At 60.4% G+C, this 24939-nt stretch overlaps 9 protein-coding genes across 9 annotated transcripts; 3 read left to right on the top strand and 6 right to left on the bottom strand.

Annotated features, from left to right (window-relative positions):
* Positions 1 to 213: 213 nt before the first annotated feature.
* Positions 214 to 2415, bottom strand: C7974DRAFT_14204 (L-ascorbate oxidase-like protein). Its single transcript, XM_046135613.1, has 2 exons — positions 1997 to 2415; positions 214 to 1950 (listed from the first exon to the last, which is right to left on the bottom strand). The coding sequence occupies exons 1-2, from the start codon at positions 2258 to 2260 to the stop codon at positions 433 to 435; spliced, it is 1782 nt and encodes a 593-aa protein (XP_046002838.1). The 5' UTR covers positions 2261 to 2415; the 3' UTR covers positions 214 to 432.
* Positions 2416 to 2851: 436 nt separating this feature from the next.
* C7974DRAFT_298947 (uncharacterized protein) lies at positions 2852 to 3763 on the bottom strand (the record flags this gene model as incomplete). Its single annotated transcript, XM_046137718.1, has 1 exon — positions 2852 to 3763. One exon carries the CDS (start codon positions 3761 to 3763, stop codon positions 2852 to 2854), a length of 912 nt encoding a protein of 303 aa, XP_046002837.1.
* Positions 3764 to 4166: 403 nt separating this feature from the next.
* On the bottom strand, positions 4167 to 5656 carry C7974DRAFT_14201 (ferritin-like domain-containing protein). Its single transcript, XM_046135612.1, has 2 exons — positions 4432 to 5656; positions 4167 to 4380 (listed from the first exon to the last, which is right to left on the bottom strand). Exon 1 carries the CDS (start codon positions 5501 to 5503, stop codon positions 4622 to 4624), a length of 882 nt encoding a protein of 293 aa, XP_046002836.1. The 5' UTR covers positions 5504 to 5656; the 3' UTR covers positions 4167 to 4380; positions 4432 to 4621.
* An 804-nt stretch (positions 5657 to 6460) lies between these two features.
* Positions 6461 to 6840, top strand: C7974DRAFT_407793 (uncharacterized protein; the record flags this gene model as incomplete). Its single annotated transcript, XM_046143268.1, has 2 exons — positions 6461 to 6513; positions 6561 to 6840. The coding sequence occupies 2 exons, from the start codon at positions 6461 to 6463 to the stop codon at positions 6838 to 6840; spliced, it is 333 nt and encodes a 110-aa protein (XP_046002835.1).
* Positions 6841 to 7428: 588 nt separating this feature from the next.
* C7974DRAFT_382882 (glycoside hydrolase superfamily) lies at positions 7429 to 10150 on the bottom strand. The gene is made up of 2 exons (XM_046140717.1): positions 8137 to 10150; positions 7429 to 8063 (listed from the first exon to the last, which is right to left on the bottom strand). Exons 1-2 carry the CDS (start codon positions 9867 to 9869, stop codon positions 7910 to 7912), a joined length of 1887 nt encoding a protein of 628 aa, XP_046002834.1. The 5' UTR covers positions 9870 to 10150; the 3' UTR covers positions 7429 to 7909.
* A 2271-nt stretch (positions 10151 to 12421) lies between these two features.
* Positions 12422 to 13573, bottom strand: C7974DRAFT_299779 (Alpha/Beta hydrolase protein; the record flags this gene model as incomplete). Its single annotated transcript, XM_046137770.1, has 1 exon — positions 12422 to 13573. One exon carries the CDS (start codon positions 13571 to 13573, stop codon positions 12422 to 12424), a length of 1152 nt encoding a protein of 383 aa, XP_046002833.1.
* Positions 13574 to 14739: 1166 nt separating this feature from the next.
* Positions 14740 to 19438, top strand: C7974DRAFT_407790 (uncharacterized protein; the record flags this gene model as incomplete). The annotated part of the gene is made up of 2 exons (XM_046143267.1): positions 14740 to 14775; positions 14822 to 19438. 2 exons carry the CDS (start codon positions 14740 to 14742, stop codon positions 19436 to 19438), a joined length of 4653 nt encoding a protein of 1550 aa, XP_046002832.1.
* A 1292-nt stretch (positions 19439 to 20730) lies between these two features.
* On the bottom strand, positions 20731 to 22316 carry C7974DRAFT_14111 (uncharacterized protein). Its single transcript, XM_046135596.1, has 5 exons — positions 22065 to 22316; positions 21903 to 22018; positions 21529 to 21857; positions 21282 to 21483; positions 20731 to 21231 (listed from the first exon to the last, which is right to left on the bottom strand). Exons 1-5 carry the CDS (start codon positions 22233 to 22235, stop codon positions 20871 to 20873), a joined length of 1179 nt encoding a protein of 392 aa, XP_046002831.1. The 5' UTR covers positions 22236 to 22316; the 3' UTR covers positions 20731 to 20870.
* Positions 22317 to 23444: 1128 nt separating this feature from the next.
* C7974DRAFT_301064 (pyridoxal phosphate-dependent transferase) lies at positions 23445 to 24763 on the top strand (the record flags this gene model as incomplete). The annotated part of the gene is made up of 4 exons (XM_046137830.1): positions 23445 to 23560; positions 23609 to 23742; positions 23788 to 24194; positions 24242 to 24763. 4 exons carry the CDS (start codon positions 23445 to 23447, stop codon positions 24761 to 24763), a joined length of 1179 nt encoding a protein of 392 aa, XP_046002830.1.
* Positions 24764 to 24939: the final 176 nt, after the last annotated feature.

Here is a 24939-nt window from a genome sequence, read left to right as displayed (position 1 = left end):
ACTGCGCCAGCCTCTGGATAGTCCTCACGCAACAATTACAGAAGAAAACATAGGATTACCCCCAGAACTTATAGTGCCTTTAGGTTGACGTCTGCTCGCACACTGCTCGCTCGTGTCGCTCAAGCCTCATCGACCCCTTCTGGTGCGACGTCACTGTCCCAACAAGACTGGCCTCTGTGGCCAACGGTGTTTTTGGGAAGTGCTTGTGCGTGTGAATTGAAATTTGAGATGCGTTTTCGAAGCCAGTCTGAGTCGTGGGCAGCGTACTCAGAACGCGCACACTGCGAATCCAAGCACGACAACGCTGCGCGCCACGCTTTCGCTACTCGGAAACCTTACTTATTAAGCCTACAAACAGCCTACAAACATCGTAGCAGTTAACCAGTCCGATTGTACACACGCGCTACACTTGGTCACTCGCCGCACTCTGCCCTACTCCCCACCCTCCTCCTCCTCCCCATCGTCCCACTCATGCCACACCACAGGCGTAATATCCTGGCCCCCCACCGCCGTCCCACCAAACTCCAAATACCCCGCGGCCCCCGAATACGGAATGCGTGCGATCTCCTCCCACTCGCCCATGACCCACACGCTCTGCATCCCCATGATCATGTGCTGCAGGACATGGCAGTGCAGCATCCAGCACCCGGGCTCTGTGACGCGCAAGCGCCAGCAGCGCCAGCCCGAGGGCTCTTCGGACGCGGTCTTGGCCGCGTAGCGGTACAGGTTCGTCGTGTCTCTGAGCACAGGACTGTAGTTTGCGAGCCGCGCTTCGTTGGCGGCTGCGTCGTATGTGCCGTTGCCGGCGCCGCAGTCGTAGTAGTGCGCGCCGTGCAGGTGGAACGGGTGGTAGTCGACGCCGCCGTTTGCATTCACAGAGGATCCCGTGTTTTCGAGCACGATCTCGAGGACTTCGCCGAGTTTGGCGGGCCAGGCGAGCGAGAGCGGGTCCCAGCCGCCGTTGGCGAGGGCCGCGGTGTAGTTCGGCATCGCGGCGGGGCCGTTCTTGTAGATGTCTACGAGGTAGGGGGGCGCGGCGTAGGATTTGTCTTCGGTCCAGTTGAGCCCCTCGAGTTGCCAGATGATGGTGGATTGCTGCAGTTGCTGGTTGGTGATGTGGACGCGGCGGGTTACTTCAGAGGCGAGGGGAAAGGCGTTGGGGACGAGGGGCTCGAGGGCGTATTCGAGGAAGTCGTAGGTGTTGTTGGGAAGCTGCAGGGGGGTGATGTGCGAGGTGCTGGTTATGCTCGGGGCTGCATTCGAGTAGCGTAAGACGCCGAAGCCGGTGTATGTAGCAGGACGGTCTTTGGTTTCGAATTGGATGGCCCAGTCGCTCTTTCCATTCTCACCACTAATCTCCTCTGTGGGCTTGGTGGTTAGGAGCACGTCAAAGCGCTGGCCGGACGTGATCTGCATGTGCCCGACAGGATAAGGCTTCGTGTAATGTCCATCAGCGGCAATCACATGCATATCTGCATGCCCCTCGATGCCAAAAGAGACCATACTGATCGCCGTTGCTCCCACGAATCGCAGCCTGTACTTCTTGCAGGGCTCGACGTCGATGACTGGCAGTGCACAGCCCTCACGGCCAGCGCTATTTGCAATACCCACTCCATTTAGAAGAACTGCATTTACCTCTCCGCTCCACACGAACGGTGTGGCTGTCAGCCCATGCTCGATGACGTGATCGGATTGGTTGTAGTAATCCTGCAGAAAGATTACGCGTTCCTCATCGTACGCGTAGGGAGGAGCTGCAGCATCTTCGACAATCAGCGGTCCCGATGCAGTCATGGCCTGGAATCCGACGTGTGAGTGGTAGAAGTAGGTCCCGGAGTCTTCCAGCTCAGGGTGAATCTCGTAGTCGAAGCAGTGGTGTGGCGCAATGGGCCACTGCGTGACTGGCGAGCCGTCGCTGAAGGGAGCAGTGCGTTGGGTGAGACCGTGCCAGTGCTGGGGATGTTAATAATATAACCGACATGTATGGAGAGATTTCTACCATCGTAGTGTTGTACGCGTCCATGTCGTTGCAGACTCGCACCCAGCTCGTCTTGCCGGGTGGAAGGCGAAGCTCCGGGCCTGGCGACGTGCCGTTCACCAGGACCGACATGCGGTGTTGGCATGCCACAGTATGATTTTCATACGTGACGCGAAGATAGAAATCCGGCGTAAAGGACTCATCGTGAACATGGAGGCGGGAAGCATTCACTGTACTGGCCACAGAAAACGCCAGCAGCAACACAGAGAGAAAAGACGACAACATCTTGAAAGAAATTACCTGATGTGCACATCTGGCGATCTCCCTCTTCTAGGTTATATACGTTGTTTGCATCGGTCCTTTCTAGAGTTCTCACCCGCCCCGCCGCCGCATCCGAATGGAGGCTGACAGGTAGCACCAACATAAGCCGACGTTTCTGAACATAGCACAAGCACCGATCATAAACCGACTTGCACAATCGCTTGCTGCAGTTGTGCCTATTTGTGTCGCTGCAGATCTTGTATTGCGATTCACCTGCTTGGGTTCTGCACTGAGCACATCTGGTACCCTGCATTGCGTTGGGCATAGTGTTTCGATGCGCGGGTGGTACACTCGAGCGCACAATCTCCGCAATAAAACCTTGTTGGGTGTTGTTGTGGTAGGCAGATCCCGCGGCCCGAATAGCGGCAGTCGGTTTTTGACTTCGTATATCGCCGTGGATCGCGCATCTAGTGAACGTCGCCACACTTCTCCCCGCAGCGGCTGGAGATCGTTAGTTGGAGCATGTTCCCCAGAATTCTACGCCTGGAGGCTTGCGGGGTAGTATAGCTCAGCATCGGCGTCTCGCCGATCGGATGTCGGGGGCCTCTGTGAAGTCTAGTCTCGCTCGCGCTTCAACTGCACCGTCTCGAAGAACGGATTCTCGCTCTCCACCTCTTCCCCCTGCGCCACCATCGTCCGCTCCGTATCCCACTTGTACAGCCCCCCCTTCTCCGCTACCTTGAGCGCCATCCCGCGATCCTCCCCACTCATCGTGCACACCCACCTGTGCACCCTCCAGTCCCCCCTCTGACACTCCGCCGAGCAGTACGCCGCAGTGCCGCACCTCCCACAGCGGTCCAGCGGCTTCGCCGCACCCGCCGCGCCACACGCCGTGCACTTGCTCAGATCGAGTGCTGCATACAGCAGCAGCGGCGCCATCGCAATCCCGTCGCCGAAGATGTCCATCGGCGCATACTCGACATGGAACGAGTGCTTGACCCCCTTTGCCGCGTCCCAGCACCTACTCTTGATTGCATCCTGGACCCAGCGCTCGCCGAGCCTATCAACCAGCTCCGCGGCCTTGACGTCGCGCTCGCCCAGCATGCTCTCGCGCGTATTCGGCACCCAGGCGCCGCGCACAACGCTGTCGTTAGAATGCAGAGCGACGTTGTACGTCAGCATGACGGCCCAGTTCTCGCCCGCGGCGTCGAGCGTGCCGAACGTGACTTGGTTCCCCACGCGGCCGATCTCTAGCTTCTTCGCTGCGGCGTCGGGCGTGGGCCCAGGCACCGTGCACGTCCATGTCAGGCTGAACCAGGCATCCAGGTCCAGGAAGGCTTGCAGGGCGGCGGGGCTCCAGCGGTACAGCACGGTGGCTATGCCGTGCGGGACTGATGGCGGCGTGGAAATGCCCGTGTTGAAAGAGTTTTCCTTGTAGATGCTGAGCGGGTGGCCGTCTAGTTTAAGGGGAACATTCGGGTAGTCTGGCAGCCTGAGGTCAGGCAGCGCGTCGAAATGCAAGATCATGTTTGTGTTTGTGAGTTGGTGTAGTTGAGAGGAACGTAAAGATATGTGGGTGAGTGGGGCGATCGCCAGCGCATGATTGGCCGGCGTTTCGAGACCTCACTCGATGCACTACCCAGGCACTTCGCAAGCCCGCCATGCCTTGAGGTTCTGGCTGCACAAGACAACACATGGTGTGTGCTACATGCCACGAGCAATATGGTCCCCCGCAATCACCGCCACGCAGAGCCACCGCAAAGCACAACGTCACCTGAAACGCGACCCCTGCACCGGTACACCACGCGGCACGCCCCGCCGTCAGCGCCCCGACACCTCGGGTACCAGTGCCCGACCATCTCCAGCGACCCCAAGGTTCTTCCTCTCTGTCTGCCCCAAGTCCCAGATCCTCCGTACCACTTCCTCCATACCACTGACGCGGTCCATGACGCCGTGACTGCTCCGCGACAGCGGGTCCTAGAGTCGAGGTAGTAGTCGAGACGTACCACGGGTGCAGGGCTCTGGCCTTTGTACCCCGCTCGAGCGCCCCGCGCTACTTGCTGTGGGAGAGTCTGGTGCTTTGGTTGCGTGCGGTCGCTGTAAAGAGCTAGCAAGTAGAGGTGCGTGCGAGTATTTGAGTATGTGTGTGTGAGTGAAGGGGGGTGGTGAGTCGCCATGCTGACGTAGGGGCGGATCAGCGTATTCCGTAAGCACAAGGCGATGGAGCCCGAGCATGTCTGCGAGATTGTCAAACGAGGCCCACGAACACACGGAGCACGCAGTCAACAACGCAGTTGGAAAAAACGTATCGATTTAGATATCAAACATTAAGTAAGTACGACGGCCTAGATATATACACCGCGCCCACCGCTCAACCACCCCTCTCTACGAGGAGATCTCGACAATCGCGGGTCCGGCAAGAATCGTGTCGTCAGTCGCCGCAGTGTTGCAGCTCGTCAGCACAACGTAGCTCTGCCCGGCAAAGCCCTCGGGGACAACAACCTCATACCCGCCGTCGACCGACTTAGCCTCGACGAAGGTCGGCCCGGTGACAGCGATGAACGCCGCGTACACGGTGCCCTCGACCTTGTACCCGGTGGTGCCGAGCAGCACAGTGGATCCGCTCTTGATCATCATGTCGCTGCTGGACGCCGACAGGCTGGGGAACGCCTTGACGGGCAGCGCGGGGTTCTCGGCGGGGCAGCCAGTGATGAAGCCCGCGGCGAGCGTGTACACCTCGTTGTAGGACAGCGGGGCGTCGAACGGCTGCGCGAACGGCGCCTGCTTGATCGTGTTGCGGATGTACGCGCTGTGGCGCGCCTCGACGGTCAGGATCGAGCCCGCGGCCGTCAGGTACGTCTTGGACATGATGTCTGCGGCGGCGCCGAGGTACGCGCTAACGCCGACGCCCTCGAGCACCGACGCGGTCGCCAGGAACGACTGCACGGAGGTGACCCCAAAGGCGTAGGTGCACTCCTTGACGGGGACGGCGCCGGCGGCGGACAGCGCGCCGGACAGGAAAGAGACGTGGGTTGCTTCGTCCGAGGCGATGGTCTTGATGCGGCCATACACCTCAGCGTCGAAGCCGGCGGCGGAGAAGTCGGCCTCGGTGAAGTTGGCGAGGCCCTGGCGGTAGAAGGTGTTCTCGAGGTGCTCGAGGGTGAGGGCGTAGTTGAGGATGACATCGTCGGTGGGGCCGTCGGCGCGCTTGGTGGGCGCGGCAGAGGCGGCGGCGGCCAGGGCAGCAATGGCGAAGTTGGTCTTCATTGTAATGGAAGTATGGGGGATGGAAGATGGGGTGTGAAGGGGAAGGTGGAGGAGATGTGAGTTGGGATGATATCAGCATCAACAAGGACGCAGCCTTACTTATACCACAATCCTCACCCTCAACTGCACGGCGACTTCTCCTTCGCGCCCGTCGTCATGTCCACCCCGCCCCTTACCACTACAGGCAACGACCTACAGCATCGCGGTACAGCTCCCATCCGGCGCAGCCCAGAAATTTCGAGCATCGCGCTGCATTCAGCCCAAGTCCTACGTAGCTAGGCCGCTGCTCCCAAAAGAGGAATTTGTAATGCCCCAGCGCCCAATCGGGCACAGCCCAGCATCGTCCGCCCCAAAGCAGGCAACCCTCAAGTCTGTGAGCCGTCCCCCGCAAAACCGCGTCCCCAGCGCCGGAACCCTCGCTTCCGAGCAAAAAAGTGTAGACGCCTGTGCAGTGACGTCGGGGACTAGGCCAGGAGCACGCGGCGTGTGATTGGGCGGCTGTTTTGAATCGGGGCTGGCGCGGAATGCTAGGCTGCTTGCGGACTGACGGGCTGCGTGGAACGTGAGGGTTCCGAGCGAAGTTGTACTACTGGCGGCACTTGCCTTGGGCATCGCAGCTCGCGAGCGCAATGATTTGCAAAGCTGGTGTGGTCGCACGGGATGGCTGGCGGGAGGGCGAGGTGCCGGAGATGGACGGCCTTGTTTGAACGCAGCGGGCCATGACTTGTGTTCGAATCTTGCGGCGAGATGGCGAGTGGATGCTTTGGGTCGACCTGGGCATTCTTGTGACCAGGTAGAGTTTGAGAAGGGGCGTTGTGGTATATTACAAGTCCGCCTCTTGTTCGTTTTCTGAAAGCGCTCGTCGACATCTCAGTCTCAGTCTCAAGTCTCTCGTTACACACCATCTCAGACCATCATCTTAAACCACCATCTCAACAAGCCTCCCTTTCTCCCACCATGAAGTCCCTCTCCATCATCGCCGCCGCCGTCCTCGCTGCAGGCGTCACCGCGTAAGTCCCCCCAATACCCTTGCTCAACCCCCCCTAACCTCCCCCAGCCAATCCCCCTCCATCACCACCACCATCACCGCGCACGCCGGCTGCCCCACGGGCCCCGCCGCCGACGTGATGGTGACCCGCAGCAACGCACCGGTGCCCAGCTGCGCGGCCGGCAACGGCACCAAGCCGTCCATCGTGACGATGCCGGGCTACGGGCCGCCGGCGGGCAACGCCACGGCGACGGGCAGCATGGCGCCGCAGTTCACGGGCGCGGCGGGCAGGACGGTGGTGTCGGGTGTGCTGGGGGTGGTTGCGGGGTGTGCGGTGTGGATGTTGTAGGTGGATGAACGCCGGGGGTTAGTCCGCGTGTCGGGGGAGGAGTAATACCAGGAGATATCCTTGCTGTACATAGCGCGCGTTGTATGTGCTGTTTTGGTCGTTGCAGGTGGCGCTCGGGTCGCTACGTGCAAGTAATACTATGCCTTTGTCATGAATCCCTTAGGATGCCGGCTGTTCTCTTCTCTTGCTACCCTACTATCACGCCACCCTACGGTCGTCCCACCAAACACCGCCTTGCCCTGCGGTACCCTGCCCTGCGGTGCTCTACCCTGCGCCGCTCAGCCCTGCGCCGCTCAGCCCTGCATCGCCATGCATGGCCCTGCATCACCACGCGGATACACGACATAGCCGCCACTGCGAGCCGCGCGGGGGGTGGGGGTGCAGTGTGTGCTACGATCGAAGACGGAACGGGCGGCGCGCGGGGAGTGTTGCCGTGCGTGCGGTGTACCGTACTGCCTTTTACTGTATTGCCTGTACGCCCTGACTTGCGGTTGACGCTTCTCCTCACCGCGCCTCCTCCCTAACGAATCCCGAGCCAGATCCTTTGTGCCGCGGGAGCCACGCATCACTGGAACGCAGCGCGCGGGCTAAGAAAAACTATACATGCTCGCATTTGTGTTTGTATGCTCTTGCTATATGCACCGACAGCGCCAATATCTACACATCCATGTCCGGGTCCATCTCGGAACCGCTTTGCTGCACACACCGCACTCATTCACAGAATATACCTGGTTGCGCCGACCGCGCGCCTTTGTCTTTGTCTTCGCCTTCGCCTTCGCCTTTATGTTCGCCTTCGCCTTCGTCTTCGCCTTCATCTGCCTCATCGCATCGCATCGCATATCGTACCAAACGCCTCGAAACGCCTTCACGCAAGAACCAGCCATGCAAGTGTATCCGCTCCCAAAAAACCGCAGATGCCCAGAAACCAGTCAGCAAGGGGGACAGAAACCGCAAACGCGCAACTAAGGGGGAAGCGCCGCCCAACGCCGAGCCGTCATGCAGAGCCCGGAGGCGGGGCTCTCATTAAAGTGTCGCTAAATATCGATTGTCGAAGCGGGAAGCAAGGAGATTACGCGAAAGACGGCAGCGCGGCGCCGCCGCAGTCCGGGATCTTGAGGCCCGGCTTGAGGTTGCGGTTCACGTCCATCAGGCCCCATTTGTCTTCCCACTCCTTGCCCTTTTCGTTGTAGCGGATTTTCCAGGGCTCGTCGAAGGCGGAGAACCTGGTTGTGTTAGTCGTGTACATATAAATGAGGTTGTCTTAGAAGGGTGGATGATCATCACGGCAGTACTCACCAGAAGTACTCGGTCTGGTTCTTCAGACTCGGGCAGATCCAGTCCTCCATGAAGAGGTTCATCTCGTCAATACCAGCGACCGATCCCCCGGTGCACGAGGCGGCGCCGCCGCAGTTTGTGCCGCCGCCCGATGGCCAGCCAACCTCGGCAATGACCTGCTTGATGTTGTTGTCGTTGGCGGTCAGGGCGACGTCGTTTTGCTGCCAGAAGGTCCACGTCCAGGCCGCGGCGTCCTCGACGGAAGTACCCGAGAAGAAGGGGTGCACGTTGGACATGACGACGTCGACCTTGGTGGCCATGTCGGCGGTCCAGTTGTCGCCGAGATCGGCCATGGCGACGGGCAGGTCGCACTTGTGGCTGGTGATGTTCTGGCGGAAGTTGGTGATCTGGGTGAGCAGCTGGGCGACGGTCAGATCCTCGCGGTACAGAACCTCATTACCGATGATGATACCCTTGAAGTAGTCGCAGCCGTACTCGTCGAGGATGTCCCAGGTCTGGGCGATCTGGCGGTTGTTGGTGGAGTTGTTGTCGTCCAGCCACACGCCGAGCCAGATCTTCATGTCGGACAGCTCCAGACGCTGGATGGCGTGGATGACCATCTGGGTCTGGTTGCAGTCGGTTCCGTAGAGCCTGATGGAGTTGGTCAGCTGTGACATGACGGCGACGTCGCGGGTGATGTTGTTCTGCGAGGGCGCCACGGTCAGGCAGTCCGGGCGCTGCGAGTTCAGCGGGGTGTAGTCCATGCCGGGGAAGACCTTGTGCAGGTTGGCGTTGTTCATCAGGGCCTTGATCTCGCTGGAGTCCTTGTTGAGGTCGTCCTTGTTGTCGGAGGCGACGTCGCCGGCGCTGACAGAGCCGTGCTGGCCGTCGTGGCCGCTGCCGCCGTTCCTGTTGAGCAGGGCGCCGAGGACGCCGCCGAGGATGGCGCCGATGACGATAAAGGCAATGATTGAGATGGCGATCCACATGCGCTTCTTGCGCTTGGCGTGGTCGCGCTTTAACCACTCGGACTTTTCGGCGAGCAGCTCAGAGTGGCCGCCGATGTGGCTCCCGCTGCCGTTGGCACTCCCCCCGTTGATGTTCGAGACGGCAAAGGCAGCGGCGCCACCAGCAGCGCCGGCGCCCGCAACACCGCCGGCAATGGACGACCCCGGCGAGCCGTTGCGGCTGCCGTCGCGCGAGACGCCAAAGCCCGGCACGAACGAGCGGCGCTTCTGCTGCGGCGTCTCGGGCCCCATGCCCCAGTCGTCGTCGTCGGCGAGGTCGTTCGGGTTGATCTCGGCCATGGCGTGGGCGTTGCTCATCGGGGCGGTGCTGTAGCGGTTGTAGGGGTTGTCGGTGAAGGGGGCCGGGTGGGCCGAGTTCATGCTGTGCAGCGAGTGGTTGCTCGAGTACATGCCGGCGCCGGCCAGCGGGACCTGCGAGCCGTAGGAGCGGTTCGAGTACATGGAGCGCGGCGGCAGCCCGCTGTCGTAGGGGTACTGGTCGTGGAAGGGCGTAGAGCTGGGGCTGCGGCTGGGCACGCCGAGCGGGCGCGGGTCGCTGCCGGGCGTCGACAGGTCCGAGTAATTGTTGGGGTCGTGCTGGAACGACGGGCGCGACGGGAAGTGCTGGCTGTCGGCGTGGGCTCCCACGGGCACGCGGTGGACGGGCGGCGGCGGGGCGTCGTCAAGGCCGTCGGCGGGCGAGCCGGGCTGCGCCAGGAAGGGCGTCTCGGACTGCGAGTGAGCCATGGGCGCGGCGGAGGAGAGCGAGCGTCAGCGAGTGCGGCGAGGCAGCGAGCGTGGGTGCAGCGAGCAGCGAGGCGGCTGAGGCAATGGCGCCGCCGGTGGGTCGCACGCAAGCGGGCGCTGGGCGGCGGGCGGTCCGAGTGGGAGCGAGCGTTCGCAGCGGGCACAAGCGGCGGGCGAGGGCGATGGCGAGGGTGATGGCGATGGGAGGCGGGCTGCGGCGGCGGAGAGCAGCAGACGGGTGTGGACGACGCCTGCAGCTTTTCCAGGTTGCAGGTTGCAGGTTGCAGCGCCCAGCGGAGAGGCTGGTTGGTCTCTTGGAAGCGGCACTGCCCCTGCGCGCTATTGCCGCTTCGGTCGCCGCCATCGTCATGCTAAACCTCGCAGATAGCAGGGCCTCTGCGCACGGCCGCCCACCACCGGCGTGCGCTGAGCCTGCTATCGCTGCTCGCCAAGAGCGCTGCTGAGTCTGCCTGTCTGTCCGTCCTCGCGCTACGCCGCTCCGGGTCGCGCGGCACACGCCCGCTGCGAACTCACGCACGGCGCGCCTGCTGCAAGGCCCCAACCGCAGGCCTCAACCGCAATCTCTCGTATCTATCGAATGTCTACTCGCGACGACGACCCGCCCGTCGAGGGAGACGGGCGTGTTGCACTGATCCTGATTGCCGTCGTGATGCTGCTGCCACTAACACCCCGAGTCCTCAGCAGCCCCAACCCCCAATACGAACGACACGAACCAATACCGCCACAGCAGCGTCGTAACCATGCAGCGATCGCTGGTCTCGCGCCAGCCAGCTGCAACGTCTCGCCGTTGCTGTGTCGCCGTGCCGATCGGCGCGTGAAACACACCCCGACACCGACCGGGACAAGACAGTGTAACTGTCGCACGCCCTCATAGCACTTGAATCCCTCACCAGTCGCCACTTGCCCATTGCTCACTCCCAACACTCCAGACCAACAATTCATAACTCTAACCCACCCCTGCCACTCCGTCGCCAACTTTGCCTGCTTGTTGTCGTGGACGCGTGTGCTGGCCGCCGCTGCCGTGACAACCTGACTCCAGCTGCCACACACCCGTTGCCAAGACACGGCCGGCACACGAGAGAATTGCCGAATCAGGTTTGTGCGCGCCTTGCCTGATACAGCGCCGGCTGGTTTTCTGCGACATCAACAATACGGTTGTTGACTGACATGGTCGTTGTGGAGTGTGGACGGCGTTGTAGTACTTGTAAGGTGAGTCTGGGTAGATGCGACGTCTTTAGAGTTGCGTGGCACGCTGTGCAGGGTGAGGTCAGGTAGGTCAGGTAGGTCCGTGACAAGCAAATACAGTTCAGCGACATTGACGCAATTGAACTCTCGCCAGACCGATGGACCTTAATAAACCCCTCTACCTTGCAATTGCAATACAGCGCTGCACGCATTTCAAACCCTCCGTCAGTCCACGCCTCATCTCCCGTTACAGATGCCATCGATCCAATCCAATCCAATCCAACCCTATTCAAAGAACAACCAACAAACCACCTCAAACACATGAACTAAAGACAAACACAAAGAATCCCCCGCCCCCTCCCCACCCCCACAGTCTCCCGCCCAAGTGTATGGCAGCCTTACCCACTGTACCCACTTCTCCTCCACGCACGCGTTCCCCACACATCCCCACTTCAATGCCTCTAACCCAACAGCCCAAGTCTAAGATCAGCGCAGTGTTGCTGTTTTTCTGGTGGTTGATGTGCGGTCTGCGTCGTCTGGTGTGCAGTGGTTGACATCCGGCATCTAGCGTGCGGCTTTGGCGTTTGATATCTGGAATCTGGAATCTGGAATCTGGAGTCGGGAATCTGGAATCTGGAGTCGGGAATCTGGAATCTAGTATGTAGTCTCCAGTATGCAGTCTCCAGTCTCCAGTCTCCAGTCTCCAGAATCTGGAATCTGGAGTCTGGAACCCAACACACAGCATACACCATCCCTATCCCCTCGCAGTCCCAGCCGTTAAACGATGATCATGGGTAATCTATCTACTGTGGACGGGGATAGCTGCAGAGGAAGGCGAAGACGAAGACAAAGGCGAAGACGAAGACAAAGGCGAAGACGAAGATGAAGACTAAGACTAAGATGAAGATATAGAAAGCGCAGTACAGAAGACTAATGTACTGTGTACTGTACATACTTCTGCGCGGTTATCTTGTCTTCTTGTATAAAACATCTTGCGTCTTTACCCCCTGGCTCCTGGCTTCTGGCTTCTGGTCTAAAGCCCTAGCTTCGGCACTGCAGCTTTGAGCTTCAGTCTGTAGTTCCTGACTTATAGTTTGTAGTCCCTGGCTTCTAGTCTGTGGTTCCTGGCTTCTATTCTATAGTCCCTAACTTATAATCTACAGTTCCTGGCTCCAGTCTACAGTTCCTGGCTCCAGTCTACAGTTCCTAGCCGGTGTTTTAGGGCAGGGCCTGAATTACAGCCCGCACAGTCCTGCAGCATTCCCAGGCGCTCAAATTCTCCCCTACTCTACAGTCACCACACACGCCAGCCACACACTCAACCCACAACAACCGCAGCCTCCACGCTACAACCCCCCAAGAAACCCCAGCATCTCCTCAACAACCCTCTCGGGCTGCTCCTGCTGCGGCCAATGCCCCGCGCCCTCGACATACCTCACGCCCCTAAACTCCGCACAAGCACCCTGCAACCCCTCCAGCACCCCCGGCTCCTGGAAATTGCCCCAGTCACTACGGCCCGAGATGAATATAGTCGGACACTCAATCCGCCGCCCGACAAACACCTCGAGATCGCGTTTCCGCGCGGGGTCCGTCGTGGTGCGGTACCAGTTCAGCGCGCCCTGGAAGCCCGTGCGCGACCACTCTTGCACGTAGACGGCGAGGTCGGCGTCGCTCATCCAGCGCGTCGTGGCGGAGGCGTCCTCCGAGGCCATCAGGGCGGCGATGGCGGATGGCATGGTGGCGGAAAGTGGCATGATGTAGTAGTGCGGCATGCGGGCGAGTTCGGGCGCGCTCCAGGCGGCGAGCGGGGCGGGCGTGTTGGCGCGGTAGGCCGCGGATTTGACGTGCAGGTAGCCGCGCAGGAAGGCGGGGAGGCCTTGGGGCGGGTGGGCCCAGTCGGCGGCGGCGGCGGGGGTGCTGTTGTACCACTTGTAGTGTTTCCGCGGGGGGTCGAGGGCGGCGAGGGCCGCGTGGATGTCCGCGGGGGCCGGGGGCAGGGCGGCGCCGTTGCGGGTGTTGAAGGGCAGGGCTGTGGGGGGTTTGAACGGGTGGCTCATCATGATGCAGCTGCGGAACAGGTCGGGGCGGAGCAGCGCGCACAGGCTGGCGGTGACGGCGCCGAAGTCGTGGCCGGCGATGCAGTGGACGGCGCGGTAGCCGAGGGCGCACACGAGGGCCACGACGTCGCGCACGGCGCTGGTCAGGGTGAATTGCGACATGTCGACGCTGTCGAAGGGCGACGTGTCCCAGCCTGTGGTGCGGCCGTAGCCGCGCTGGTCGAAGGCGACGACGTAGTAGCCGGCGTCGGCGAGGGGGACCATGATCTTCCGCCAGGAGAAGGCGAGCTCGGGGTATCCATGGGTGAGGATGATCAGGGGCCGGTCGCGCTGGGGAGTGTGTCCAGCTTCGAGGATGTGGAAGGTGAGGCCGTTGGACGGGCAGTGGACGTAGTTCTCGGTCACACCTGGAGGCAGTGGCAGGGGGGGAAGATCAGACATGTCGGTGTTGATGTGTATGGTCAAGTAATATTCTGCCAACTAATGTCTGTTCAGCTTTGTTTAATTCGTGTATTCTGGCATCAATTCACTTTACACGTAGATCAATCACGTTCGGTCACGATCTGAGGATGGATGCGGGGGTGACGTGCGTCGGCTATGTATCCGCCCGCGTCGAAAAGCTTAAAACGATGTTCAAGCAATTACTGGGGCATCTTACAGCCTCGTGCGGTGCACACTGTTCCACGGCGTGTGGGCGGAGCAGGACTGCATTGTGGCGCTGGCGGCTAGGACACCAAGTGCACGTTGTCAACAGGCGACTAGACACGTACAAATAATGTGCTTCTGCATCCTACTAACGCTCAACAACAAATAATTGTCAGAGCGACGGCGCGGTGAAGCGTGCCTGGAAAACTGGATCTGAGGTGAATCGGGCTACGTCATGACAGCTAGCGAGCCCACTCGAGGCGCCGGCGTCTGGCAGATCGTGCGGGTCGCTGTGGTTCGCTGCAGCTGCACATCAGGTCCGTGTGTCCGCCGGCGGTGCGTCCAGGCTGTTTAGTCAACAGCGAGGCCTTGCAGACATGGCACGGGGACGCCTGACATGTGTGCGCCGTGGTGTGGGAGACGTGGAAGATGCTTGGGAGACGTGGAAGATGCTTGGGAGACGTGGAAGATGCTTGGGAGACGTGGAAGATGCTTGGGAGACGTGGAAGATGTTTGGGAGGGCGTGGAAGATGCTTGGGTGTTTCGCTGCAGGGCCCTGTCGGGCAGGCAAACGCTGGCAAACGCTGGCACGGGCACTGAATCGAGAACACGCGTGTTTGGCTAAGGCGATGCGCTGTTTGAGCGTGTTTCCGCCGTCGCCGCAGGCCATCACTGCTGTGGTCGACGAGCCAAGGCTCACGGCCCTCCGCTCTAGACGACTCGCGGTGACGATCAAAGCACCTCGCGCCGCATTCTGCCAACTAAATAGACAACCGGCCCTCCACATTCTTTGCACCCCTACCGTCTCTCGATTCTTGCGCGCCCATCCCGACGGTGCGCTGGCCGACGTCTCTTTGTGCACCGCGCATACGTCACCGATTCCCCGGCTCGAATTGACCCCGGCATCCCGTGGGCACACGATGCAGTGCAGTCGTCTCGATAATTTCTAATCAGCCACGGCCATGTTCTCCCGCCGCCGGAGGGCTGCCTCCAACCCAGTAGGCGCTGTTGTGTGCTGGCCATGCGCAATGCTAACAGCGACAGCCCCAGCGATCCGCGCCCAGCGCATCCGCCTCGCTCGCGGCCACCAAGGCCTTTGCGCGCAACCAAGAGTCGGACGCGACCCTCTCCAACGCCGCCGCCGCCGCCGCCCTGCGCTCGCACACGTCGAGCCCGACGCCCGTCGGCGAGCTGGTCACCAAGCGCATGGTGCGCCGCGGCTCGACGTCGTCGCAAGGAGGCAGTCCGCGCCCGCCGGGCCTGCAGCGCCAGTCCAGCTCGGGCTCCATGACAGAGCGCTCGTTCCGCAACCCCTCGCCCAGCGGCCCCGTGCCGCCCGTGCCCGCCGTGCCGCAGCCCGCCAGCAACGTCCACCGCCGCGCCTCCAGCCTCGAGCCCGTCAGCCGCGGCGGCTCGCCGACCCAGCGCGGCGGCGGCAGAGGCGCAGCGCCGGCGAACCGCATACAGCGCGTGGGCAGTCCGCTGGCCCAGGTGTCCGAGGAGGCCCGCGACCCGCGCCAGTCGGTCAACTTCTCGCGCCCCATGTCGCCCGCCCTGCCCGCCGCCAGCGCGCCCGCGACCAGCCACGGGTGGTTCGCCGGGCCCGTCGTGAACCAGGAGGCCGTCCAGCGCATGGCCTCGACCTCGCCCCCAAAGTCTGCGGCGCCCCCGAGCAACACCTACCTCGCCAACACGGCCCAGGCGGTGCAGAACGCCGCCAGCCGCCCCGTGTCCACCCACTACGTGCAGCACGGCCAGGAGGGCGCGCGGCTGTCCAGCGGCAGCATGCGCGCAAAGCCCGCGGGCACCGCCGTGCAGTCGCGGTCCTTTCTGCCCCCCAGGACCCAGTCGCCGCGGCCCGTCGACCCCAAGTCGCCCGATGCCGTCTACGACCCCTCGACGCGGACCTTCATCCATAAACAGGACGCCATGACCATCCACCGCGAGCAGCACGAGCAGCCCGAAGAGCCGCAGCACTACCTCACACAGCACCTCCAGTCGGCGCCCCTGCAGGCCGGCCGCGGCCGCACGCCCAGCCCGCTGCGGTACTCGGTGCAGCCCGAGCAGTCGCCTCCTCGTGCAGTGCAGCCGCCTCGCGCAGCGCAGTCGCCTCCTCGCGCAGCGCAACCACTCCTACCCGAGCCCGTGGCCGAGACGCAGCGATTCGAAGAACTCCCAGCCACTCCACCCACGCAGCCACGACAGGAGATCGAAAACACCGCCAGGCCCCGTATCGAGCCAGTCAGCTTCATCCCCGTCGAAATTGGCCAGCCCGCTGAGAGCCAGCTGTCGCCGCAGTTCGCAGCGAACCAGGACAGCTCGTATCCACGCATCGACACAACGCCCAAGCCAGCGTCCAACGAGCCTGTGGCGCGAATCCGCGACAACGTCCGCACCGAGAGACAAGCCTCTCTCAGCCCAGCCCGCCACGCCACTTTTGCGCCAAACGCGAGCGTACTCACTGGCCTCAAGCACGAGCCGCTGCAGCGCTCTATATCACCCGCCAAATCTGCCTTGAAGTCGTCGCCGTCCGTCTCCCGGCGCAGCAACTCCCCTCTGGGGCCAGTCTACAACAAGACGGCCTCCGTGAGTGGAGCGTCCGACACTGCCTCTGAGAGCGGCTACGGGAAGAAAAAGAAGACCGTCCGCGTCAGTTTCGAGCAGGAGCCCACCATCGCAGGCCATTCCGCGTACGGCGACATGGACACGCCCGTCTCGCCCGCAGGCCCTACACCCTCCAAGCCCGTCCCAGCCGTTCGCGACGAGTTTGAGGATTTCATGCAGCCCCGCCCCGCCCTGCCCTCGTTTGGCAGCGTCCGCGACACAGCCCGGCCCCGCGACGAAGAGGATACGCCCGAGAAGGTCACCGAGACCGTGTCGACACCCATGTCAGCATCCGTGGCGTCCGTGGGAGAGCCCGTGGATGCTTCGTCCGACCTTGGCCTCGGCCACATTGTTGCTCAAGATTTCGCGGCCAAAAACGCGGCCGTCAGCGACCCGCTGCCGCCGCACGTCACGTCGGTCGAGGGCAGTGGTTATGTCTCCGACTCGAACTATTCGTCGGATGACGAGTCGAGTGTGACCAAACACGCCGATCCGGTGTCGGCCGCGCAGTCGCAGGTCTTGCCTGATCCTGAGCCCAAGTCTCTTACAAAACCGACGGCAGAGCATGTTGCAGTACCGGCAGAGCCTGTTACACTACCAGCCGAGCAGCCCTCTACACTACCAGCACCTGATACCCTGCCAGCGCCTGATACACTACCAGCAAACACTTCTACACTACCAGCACCTGCTACACTACCAGCAATCTCGGAACAGGTTGTTGAAGTGCCCAACATTGCCGTCCTCCCAGCGACGCCCAGTCCGTACCTGCACCCTGAGCCAACATTCCAAACCTTGTCGGCACCCGGTGGCTGGACCGACGATGAGGACATACAGCCTGCCACAACCACATACCCGCCTGTGACATTCGCGCCGATCGAGACGCCCGCTACGATGAAGCAGCAGTTCAACGAGCCACCCAGAACCCCCAGAACCGACGATGACATCTCCGACGACAGCAGCGTGTACAGCGACGCCTACGAGGACATCTCCGAGGACCAGGGCGGCTTCGGCAGTATTAACGCGATTGTCGAAAGCCCGGTGATCGGTTCGAGTCCCGGGCTGTTGGGTTCCAAATGGGCCGACAGCAGCGTCACCGACAGTCCCATGCCGCAGCCCAAGGGCGATGTCTCGTCGCTCGCCAAGGACCAGCTGGACACCTCCACAAGCGACTGGGAGGCTGCGCGCGCGCACTGGAGCGGCGTCAACCGGCCCAGAGACCACGCTGACCCGCAGATGCCCACGCAGGCACAGAGCAATGCTGCTCGTGTGTTGCAGGCTCCTGTGCAGGAAGCGGAGCTTCGAACGCGCACGGCGCCGCAGACTGCGACAAAGGCTGTTGAGACTCCGCGGGTATCCATGTCGGAGGCACCGCGAGCATCCATGTCGGAGGCACCGCGAGTATCCATGTCAGAGGCACCAACGAGGACATCGATATCGTCGCCTGCGCAGACACCAAACAAGCCCCTCAAGTCTGCTCTCAAGAAGACCACGCCATCGCCAGCACCCGCTCCGGCACGCGCGCAAGCGCCCAGCTCGGGTGTGCCGCAGATGAGAACAAGCATGCGCGGTGCTGCACCCAGGGATGGATCCTCGGGCTCACATATGCGAACCACAATGCGTGGCAACGCAAGCCCCGGACCACGAGCTGCACCTCAGATGCGCGCAAGCATGCGTGGAGACGCACCGACAAACAACATGGCGCTTGCCGCGTCTCGCCAGAGCGCGCCCGACACCAAGCCGAGGGGTGCGCTGCAGAAGAAGCACATCCCAGCTGCTGTGGCTGCCCGACCACAGAGTCTGCCGGCTTCGAAGGCCCCAGTGCCGACTTACGACAGCGACTCCGACGCGTCAGCAAGCAGCTTCCAGCGCAGCCGCGCCCGGCGAGCGGGTGGCGGGGGCTTTGCCAGAACGTCCATGAGAGGCCCGCCCGCAGGACCTACCATGAGAGCTTCCGCGCCCGCCCCAGCCCAGGTCCGATCGATCTCGCCGCCCAAACCGGCTCAGAACCTCCGCCAGTCCATGCGGCCATCGTCGCCCGAGCCTGTGAAGTCGTCGAGGTTCAGCATCAGGTCGCTGTCGCCCGCAGGCCGCTTCCGCAAGAAGCCAAAGGACGAGCCTCCCCCGCCGATGCCGCAGCCAGCTGCATCCGTCAAGCCCGTTGCATTCGTCAAGGCGCCCAAGGAGAGGGCAGCTCCCGCCAAGACCAGCACGTTCAAGAGCCGCTTTGCCGACTCCAGCGACGAAGACGAAGACCGCCCCAGCCGCTTCCGCAGCCGCTTCGCCGACTCCGACTCGGACCCCGAGCCCTACGAGCTGCCCCCCGGCCTGACCCCCGTGCGCGGCATCCCCCGCAAGGCCGGCGAAGAAGACGGCGACTCGACAGACCTCGAGGAGGAGGTCGAGCAGACCCGTCCGGCGGTCCCGGTCCCGGCGGTCACCAACGGCCACACCAACGGCGCCCAGGGCGCTCTCCTAGCCACCGGCTCGCTACGTGACAGCAAGCACGCCCCCTCCCCCGCCAAAGAGAAACGCGGCTTCTTCGGCCTAGGCAAGAAGAAAAAGACGCCAACGACACCCACCCCCGCGCCCACCCCCGCACACCCACACCCCGCCCCCGACTCCCCCTCCGACATCCCCGCGCCCCCGCCGCTCCGCCCCCGCTCCCCCGCCGGCCCACTGACCCCCATCGGCGAAGCCGACGACGACGACAAGCAACTCGCCCCGGCCTCGCCCCCCGTCAAAGCATCTCCCCGCTCCCCCAAACTCCAGCGCCGCACGACGCCCGACTGGCCGCTCGCGACGCCGCCGCCCATCGACGCCGCCACGCGGCCCATGAGCGCGGATGGCGCGCCCAAGCGTCCGCGGTTCGGGACCAGGGGGAGTGGGGTGTCGACTGCTACTGCACCTGCGACGGGGACGGCGGCGGCGATAGGGACGGGTTCAGTGGGGGGTGTTGGAGCGGTGCTCGATGCGCAGGGTAGGAGTGTGAGCTACGGGCGCTCTGGGCGGAAGAAGAAGTTCCAGGGGCTGAGGCGCGTGTTTGGTATTAATGACTGATGTCCGTCTGCGGTCCTGGGTCTGGGTCTGGCTTTGGGTCTGGGTCTGACTCTGGCGCGCTGGCGGGCGATGGCGAGGGCGAGTCACGATACCCCGTTCTTTTCCCGCACACACACGCGCGTTTCCGCGCTCGTCCGCTCTCTCATTTTCTTATCTCTTTGCTCTTTTTTTTTTCTGCTGGTGGGAGATACCATATACACAGCGCGAGTGCGTTTGCTACAAGGCACGGGAGGAGACTGATATGCGCCGTGCATGGAGCGCGATGTGGGATGATGAAGTGCATGCAGCGAGGGGGGTGGAGTGAGGGGGGTGGAGGGAAGCGGAGGTAGAGTAGCTAGAGACCCGTGCGGTGGAGGCGGGTATGTAATTTCTAATCTGGAATGATACCACACGCGTGGATTGGTGGTGTGGTGTGGTGTGGTGTCTACAAGTCGAGTACGGCGGTAGAAGAGAGTTGTTGCATTCGCATGCGAGCGATGACAGCCTCATGCAAAGGATCAACAATGGTTTGAACAGCTTGTAGTTATAGCAGTACATCTATTATGTTGGCCTTGTCCTACGGAAAGCGTGCTGATAGCTCGCCCCTTCTCTGCGTCGAGATCTTGACTAACCGCCTGGAAACATCCGCGCTGCTACACTGCAGCTCGGTTACCTGAGCGTCCCCTTTGCAATACTTTGCCTGGTCGTTAGAATGCGTCTCCAGCTCGCCTCCGATGTACCGGACGCTCCCTTGCGATACTTCGTCTGATCGTCTGAATAAAGGGGTGTGTTCTACGCGATACTTTGTCTGATCGTCAGAATGCGTCTTTACCTCCCCTACCAGAAGGCAGGTTAGCTAGCATTTTGCGAACGTCATTTTGCAGAGTTCACCTGCTACAAGGACCTCACGAGTTGGAGTTGCAGGCAATCCAATCATATCTCTCGTCACGGAACCGCGACACGCCAGCCATGCACAAGGCCAATGTTGACGACCAGACCAAGTATTGCAAGGAGAAGAACGCCCAGGGAGCTTGAGTCTTCAAAAGCACGACTTGAGGTTACCTTTGAATTGCTCGTGGGGCTTGTGTGGTGCCCTGTTTGCTGATGGGTATATGCTTCAGATAATTGGGTGTTAGTCGCAGCTGTAGACCTGTGGTCAGAACTTCCACTTAAAGTGTATGAAACAATGGCTGGGAACTAAGAGCACTGGCTGTCCAACATGCCGTACGGCCTAGGAGAAGCGTACCTCAAAAACTTTGACGCACACACTTGACCAACTCAACATTAGGGACGATGGACGTGTATTAGGGCGGGCGAATTTTGTATTACGATTACTATCTGCACCCGTCTGCACCGCGTGCTCTGCTCAGCTCCGTCCCGTTTCTTTCCTCCCCTGTCCCGTTTTTCCTCCTCTGTGCCGTCCCGTCTTTCCTCCTGTGCTGTCCTCTACACTCTACGCGGCTGTCACGCTCACGGCGTCGAGCAGGAAATAGGCCACCGCATCCGAGGCGCCGGTGCACGTAGCCTGGAACTTGAGGTCGACGGAGGTGGCCGCGGGCTTGAAGGTCGCCGCGTACGCGTAGTACGTGAGATCTTCGGTGCCGGTGCCCTTTCCGTCTTCGTTGTTGAACTTTGTGATGTCTTGGGTGAAGACGCGGACAGCGTTTGCATAGGCCGAGATGGTGCAGGTAATGCTGCCGGTCTTGCTGTACGGCATGAGGTAGAAGTTGAGCGAGTAGGATTTGGTGCTGTCGAGGGCCTTGCTGAGTTTCTGCGTCAGGCTGTAGTCGGTGCCCGTCTTCATGTTGTACACACTGCGGGTTTGTCAGCGGGCATGGTATAATATAGCGGTGAGAGAACTTGCATGTAGTCGCTTCCGCATTTCGCGGCTGGCTGGTACTCTACGAGATAGACGTTGGCGTTTGACGGGGTCCAGGAATCTATAGTCCCTCGAGAGCCACTGTTTGTTTCGAAGCTGGGGTTGGAGACCAGATTGGAAGCGCTGTTGATGGCATCACACGATAAAGCGGGTGGCGTTGGTGTAGTATTGGGCACGACGGAGACAGCTAGTTTGGATTAGCGTAGTGATTGACGGTTCCGCTCGAACTTACCGTTGACGTTGTCACTGATGGTGCCGGGATTCTTGGTGCCCTTGAGGTAGCATGGACCAGGCTTACTGCCTCCAACGAAGGAAGCAGCGACACACTGTGCGTTGGCCGCACACGCTACCGTACAGGCTTTGAGGCTCTCGGCGGTTTGGATACCGATGTCACCTCCGTAGAAATCAGTTCCACATGACAGCTTGAAAGTTCGAGACCCGTCGCTGTATGTGCAGCCGTTGTTCGCGGGGCAGGTAAAGCTTGCAGGGCATGTCGAATCAGTGGGAGCCGGAGTAGTCGAAGCCCCACGGTTTGTGACAATAATGCCAACCACATTTGCACTGGTGATGTCAGTCATAGAACTGTACTGGGATCCGAGGGCCTACTTTGGTAGCCCGGGCTTGAGAGTGCTCTTCAGATAACAGTTCTGACTCACGAAGCTCGCGGCAACACAACCAGCGGTGGCAGCGCAAGCATTGATGCAGCCAGCCAACGTTGTAGTCTGCGATCGTCAGACCTCGTCAAGGATATTATCGACTTCAAATTACTTCTGCCCGTTGCAAGTCTCCTCCAAAGTAGTCAACACCACAGTTGACTTGGAGAGTCGCTCCATTGCTCGTCTGGGAACACTTGTCGTCGGTTGGGCACACAGGTGCAGCCGGGCAGGTGCCCACTGCTCGAAGAGCAAGCACTGAGGCTTGGAGGATTGCGGGGATCATTCTGGAGGACGTTTTGAGACAATCGAAGCTCAGATTGACGTGGTCAGCGAGAGATGCTGGGTATCCTCAGTGTCCCGAACTGCTTATATAGAATTCCGGAGAGTCTTCCAATCATACCTTGACCAGTAGCATTAGTGAATCTAAAGCCTCTACCACCGCAAATACTACTTGGAGCAAGCCACGGTATGCTTCGCTAGGAGGAGCTAAAGAAGCAGAATCAGAAGCTCTTGACATGGTCGCTCATCTGAGCTGCAACAAACCACGGATACGCTGAGTTCGGTCTGCATCCTGACGTCAGATGCGTATGTTTGAAACCACTGTTTCTGGGGAGTCTGTTAGCAGCAGCGTAGAAGCTGATGACGACGATACTTCTGGACCGTGATTGAAGTGGTGGGGTACTCGGTCTCGACGCGGCAGGCTCTGTGCGATTACGATAACGTCGCGTCACCATCTCCTTCTATGCACTCTTGATGCTTCCATGCTGAGCTTCAGCATATCGATACTGGTGACCTTGTGGGACAACTGTGGGGCAAGCTCAGGCTATCGACCGAAGAGCTACGCGGGGTCAACCAGGGAGAACCGGGGCAACTTCGACCAACTGTGTCTTGTCGAGAAGCTATATGAGTTGCTGTGACTCTCTGTAGGCCGTTGGTAGGACTTTGTTGTGTCACCCTGCGGCTTGCCTTTTCAATATCCGTCCTCTTGCTTCAACTTGGAAGCGTTTGGAATTAAAAATCTAGTGCTTCTGCGTGTACATTTTGATGGATTGATCGGAGTCCGAATATGTCATATATGCGACTAGACGACTGTTTTGCGGGGTTGCATGAGGTGTACCATTGCAACGACGGCTCAACAGGTGACCGGAAGACAACCCGAAGAAACCGCGCACTGCTACGAGGAACTCTGCGGTAGCTGACACTGTCTTGTTGTACCCTCTGGAGGAATTGATCATCAGCAACAGGTGTGCTCGTTGCTTTGGTGCAGGAGAGTGCTGTCGGAGTCTGTCGAAGTCGAGATTTGATTCGTGTTGTGATGGCGTCACTGGTGGATCCCACCTTCCTTCTCCAGCAAGCACCCCGCCATCAGTAGGGCGCAGGGCGTGGGGCAAAGGACAGCAGTGCAGCATGCTCTGCGCGCCTTTTGAGTGAACAACAACACATCTTGAAAAGAGCTGGTCTTCGAAAGCCTGCTGTGCTAAACACTACAACAATGTCGGCCGCATTCGACATCTCGACAGCTCGAGAGCGCTTCCCCGCACTGCAGCAGGATCAAGTGTTCCTCGACAATGCTGGAGGGAGCCAAGCACTGGGGACTGTAATCGACTCGTAAGTCGATATTGATTGACGGAGAATACCGTGCTAACGAGGTGCTAGTATCACTCAGTACCTGTCCAAGACCAATGTTCAGCTGGGTGCTTCGTACCACACTGGCACACAGTCGAACACGAAATATGAGGAGGGTTATCAAGCCGCTGCGAAGTATATCAATGCAGGCCGCGATGAGATTGGTATGCTCAGGATGCACATGGGATGCCCCTGCTAACCGCTTGTAGTGCTAGGGGCCTCGACGACCCAACTGTTCATGAATTTGTCCAGCGCCTTGATTCTCAATGAAGGCGACGAGATAATCCTGTCCAAAATGGAGCATGAGACAAACGTAAAGCCGTGGTTATTCATGGCTGACCGCCTCAAGCTCAAAGTGACGTGGTGGCATTCAGATAAGCCGGAGCTGAAGCTGACTGCAGAGAACCTGAAGCCGTTGCTGTCTCCGAAAGTTAAGTTCGTGGCCTGCACACACGTCTCAAACGTGCTTGGCTCGATCCACGATGTGAAAGCGATTGCAGATGCCGTGCATGAGGTGGGTGCGCTGTTCTGTGTGGACGGTGTGAGCTTCGCGCCCCACAGGAGAGTCGATGTCAAGGCATTTGGCGTTGACTTCTACGCATTCTCATGGTACAAGGTTCGTAAGCTCGCCATTTATCTGCTCATACCCGCTCAACAGCACAGGTATATGGCCCCCACATCGCTGTACTGTACGCGAGCAATGCCGCTCAAAAGCATGTCAAGCCATTGGCTCACTTCTTCAACCCTACCAAGACACTCGAAGATAAGCTTGGTTTTGCGGGATCCAACTATGAAGGAGTCCAGGCAATTCCTGAGATCGTGAAGTATCTCGAGGGTTCCGATAAAGCGATCACTGAGCACGAGGGCAAGCTCCAGAAGATCCTGCTAGATTTCCTGAACTCGCGAGACGACATTACTGTTCTTGGGTCAACATCTGCCGATTCCAAGGAGCGAGTGCCGACAGTTTCGTTTGCCGTAGAGGGGATCAGCCCCAAGCAGATTGTGGTGGAAGCCGAGAAGATCTCGAACTTTGGCTTCAGATGGGGTCACTTCTACTCGAAGCGGCTGTGCGATGAGATTTTGAAGCTCGGTCCGGAGGGGGTGACCAGAGTCTCGATGGTGCACTACAACACTGAAGCGGAGATCCATGGTCTAGTCGATGTGCTGAAGAAGGTACTGCCGTAGTTTACAAATATACCTTCACCTCCAATGCTGGCTGACAAAGAGTCAGGCAGCCGTCAGAGATGACATAAGCTGATCTCCGTGTGTAAGCGGTCACCTTAGTTTCGTTGTTGCAGTTGATCCACACTGAGTCTTCGGTGCCTAACGGAACGGAAGGTTTCCCTCGGCCCGATCCGCGG

The sequence above is a fragment of the Boeremia exigua genome (assembly GCF_020726555.1).
Source record: "Boeremia exigua strain MPI-SDFR-AT-0100 chromosome Unknown C7974scaffold_1, whole genome shotgun sequence".
NCBI classification, from domain to species: domain Eukaryota; kingdom Fungi; phylum Ascomycota; class Dothideomycetes; order Pleosporales; family Didymellaceae; genus Boeremia; species Boeremia exigua.
Note: the sequence above shows the minus strand (reverse complement) of the source record. Positions and strands in the feature narration are given on the sequence as shown.

What these genes read in the sequence shown, in the direction of transcription:
- C7974DRAFT_14201 (XM_046135612.1), bottom strand. Translation starts at nt 5,503, where the DNA reads ATGAAGACCAACTTCGCCATTGCTGCCCTGGCCGCCGCCGCCTCTGCC.
- C7974DRAFT_14111 (XM_046135596.1), bottom strand. Translation starts at nt 22,235, where the DNA reads ATGATCCCCGCAATCCTCCAAGCCTCAGTGCTTGCTCTTCGAGCAGTG. An exon ending in CATCAGTGACAACGTCAACG is followed by an intron (nt 21,484 to 21,528) that starts GTAAGTTCGAGC and finishes AATCCAAACTAG; the next exon opens with CTGTCTCCGTCGTGCCCAAT. An exon ending in AAATGCGGAAGCGACTACAT is followed by an intron (nt 21,232 to 21,281) that starts GCAAGTTCTCTC and finishes ACAAACCCGCAG; the next exon opens with TGTGTACAACATGAAGACGG.
- C7974DRAFT_14204 (XM_046135613.1), bottom strand. Translation starts at nt 2,260, where the DNA reads ATGTTGTCGTCTTTTCTCTCTGTGTTGCTGCTGGCGTTTTCTGTGGCC. An exon ending in ACGCGTACAACACTACGATG is followed by an intron (nt 1,951 to 1,996) that starts GTAGAAATCTCT and finishes TAACATCCCCAG; the next exon opens with CACTGGCACGGTCTCACCCA.
- C7974DRAFT_382882 (XM_046140717.1), bottom strand. Translation starts at nt 9,869, where the DNA reads ATGGCTCACTCGCAGTCCGAGACGCCCTTCCTGGCGCAGCCCGGCTCG. An exon ending in AACCAGACCGAGTACTTCTG is followed by an intron (nt 8,064 to 8,136) that starts GTGAGTACTGCC and finishes TAACACAACCAG; the next exon opens with GTTCTCCGCCTTCGACGAGC.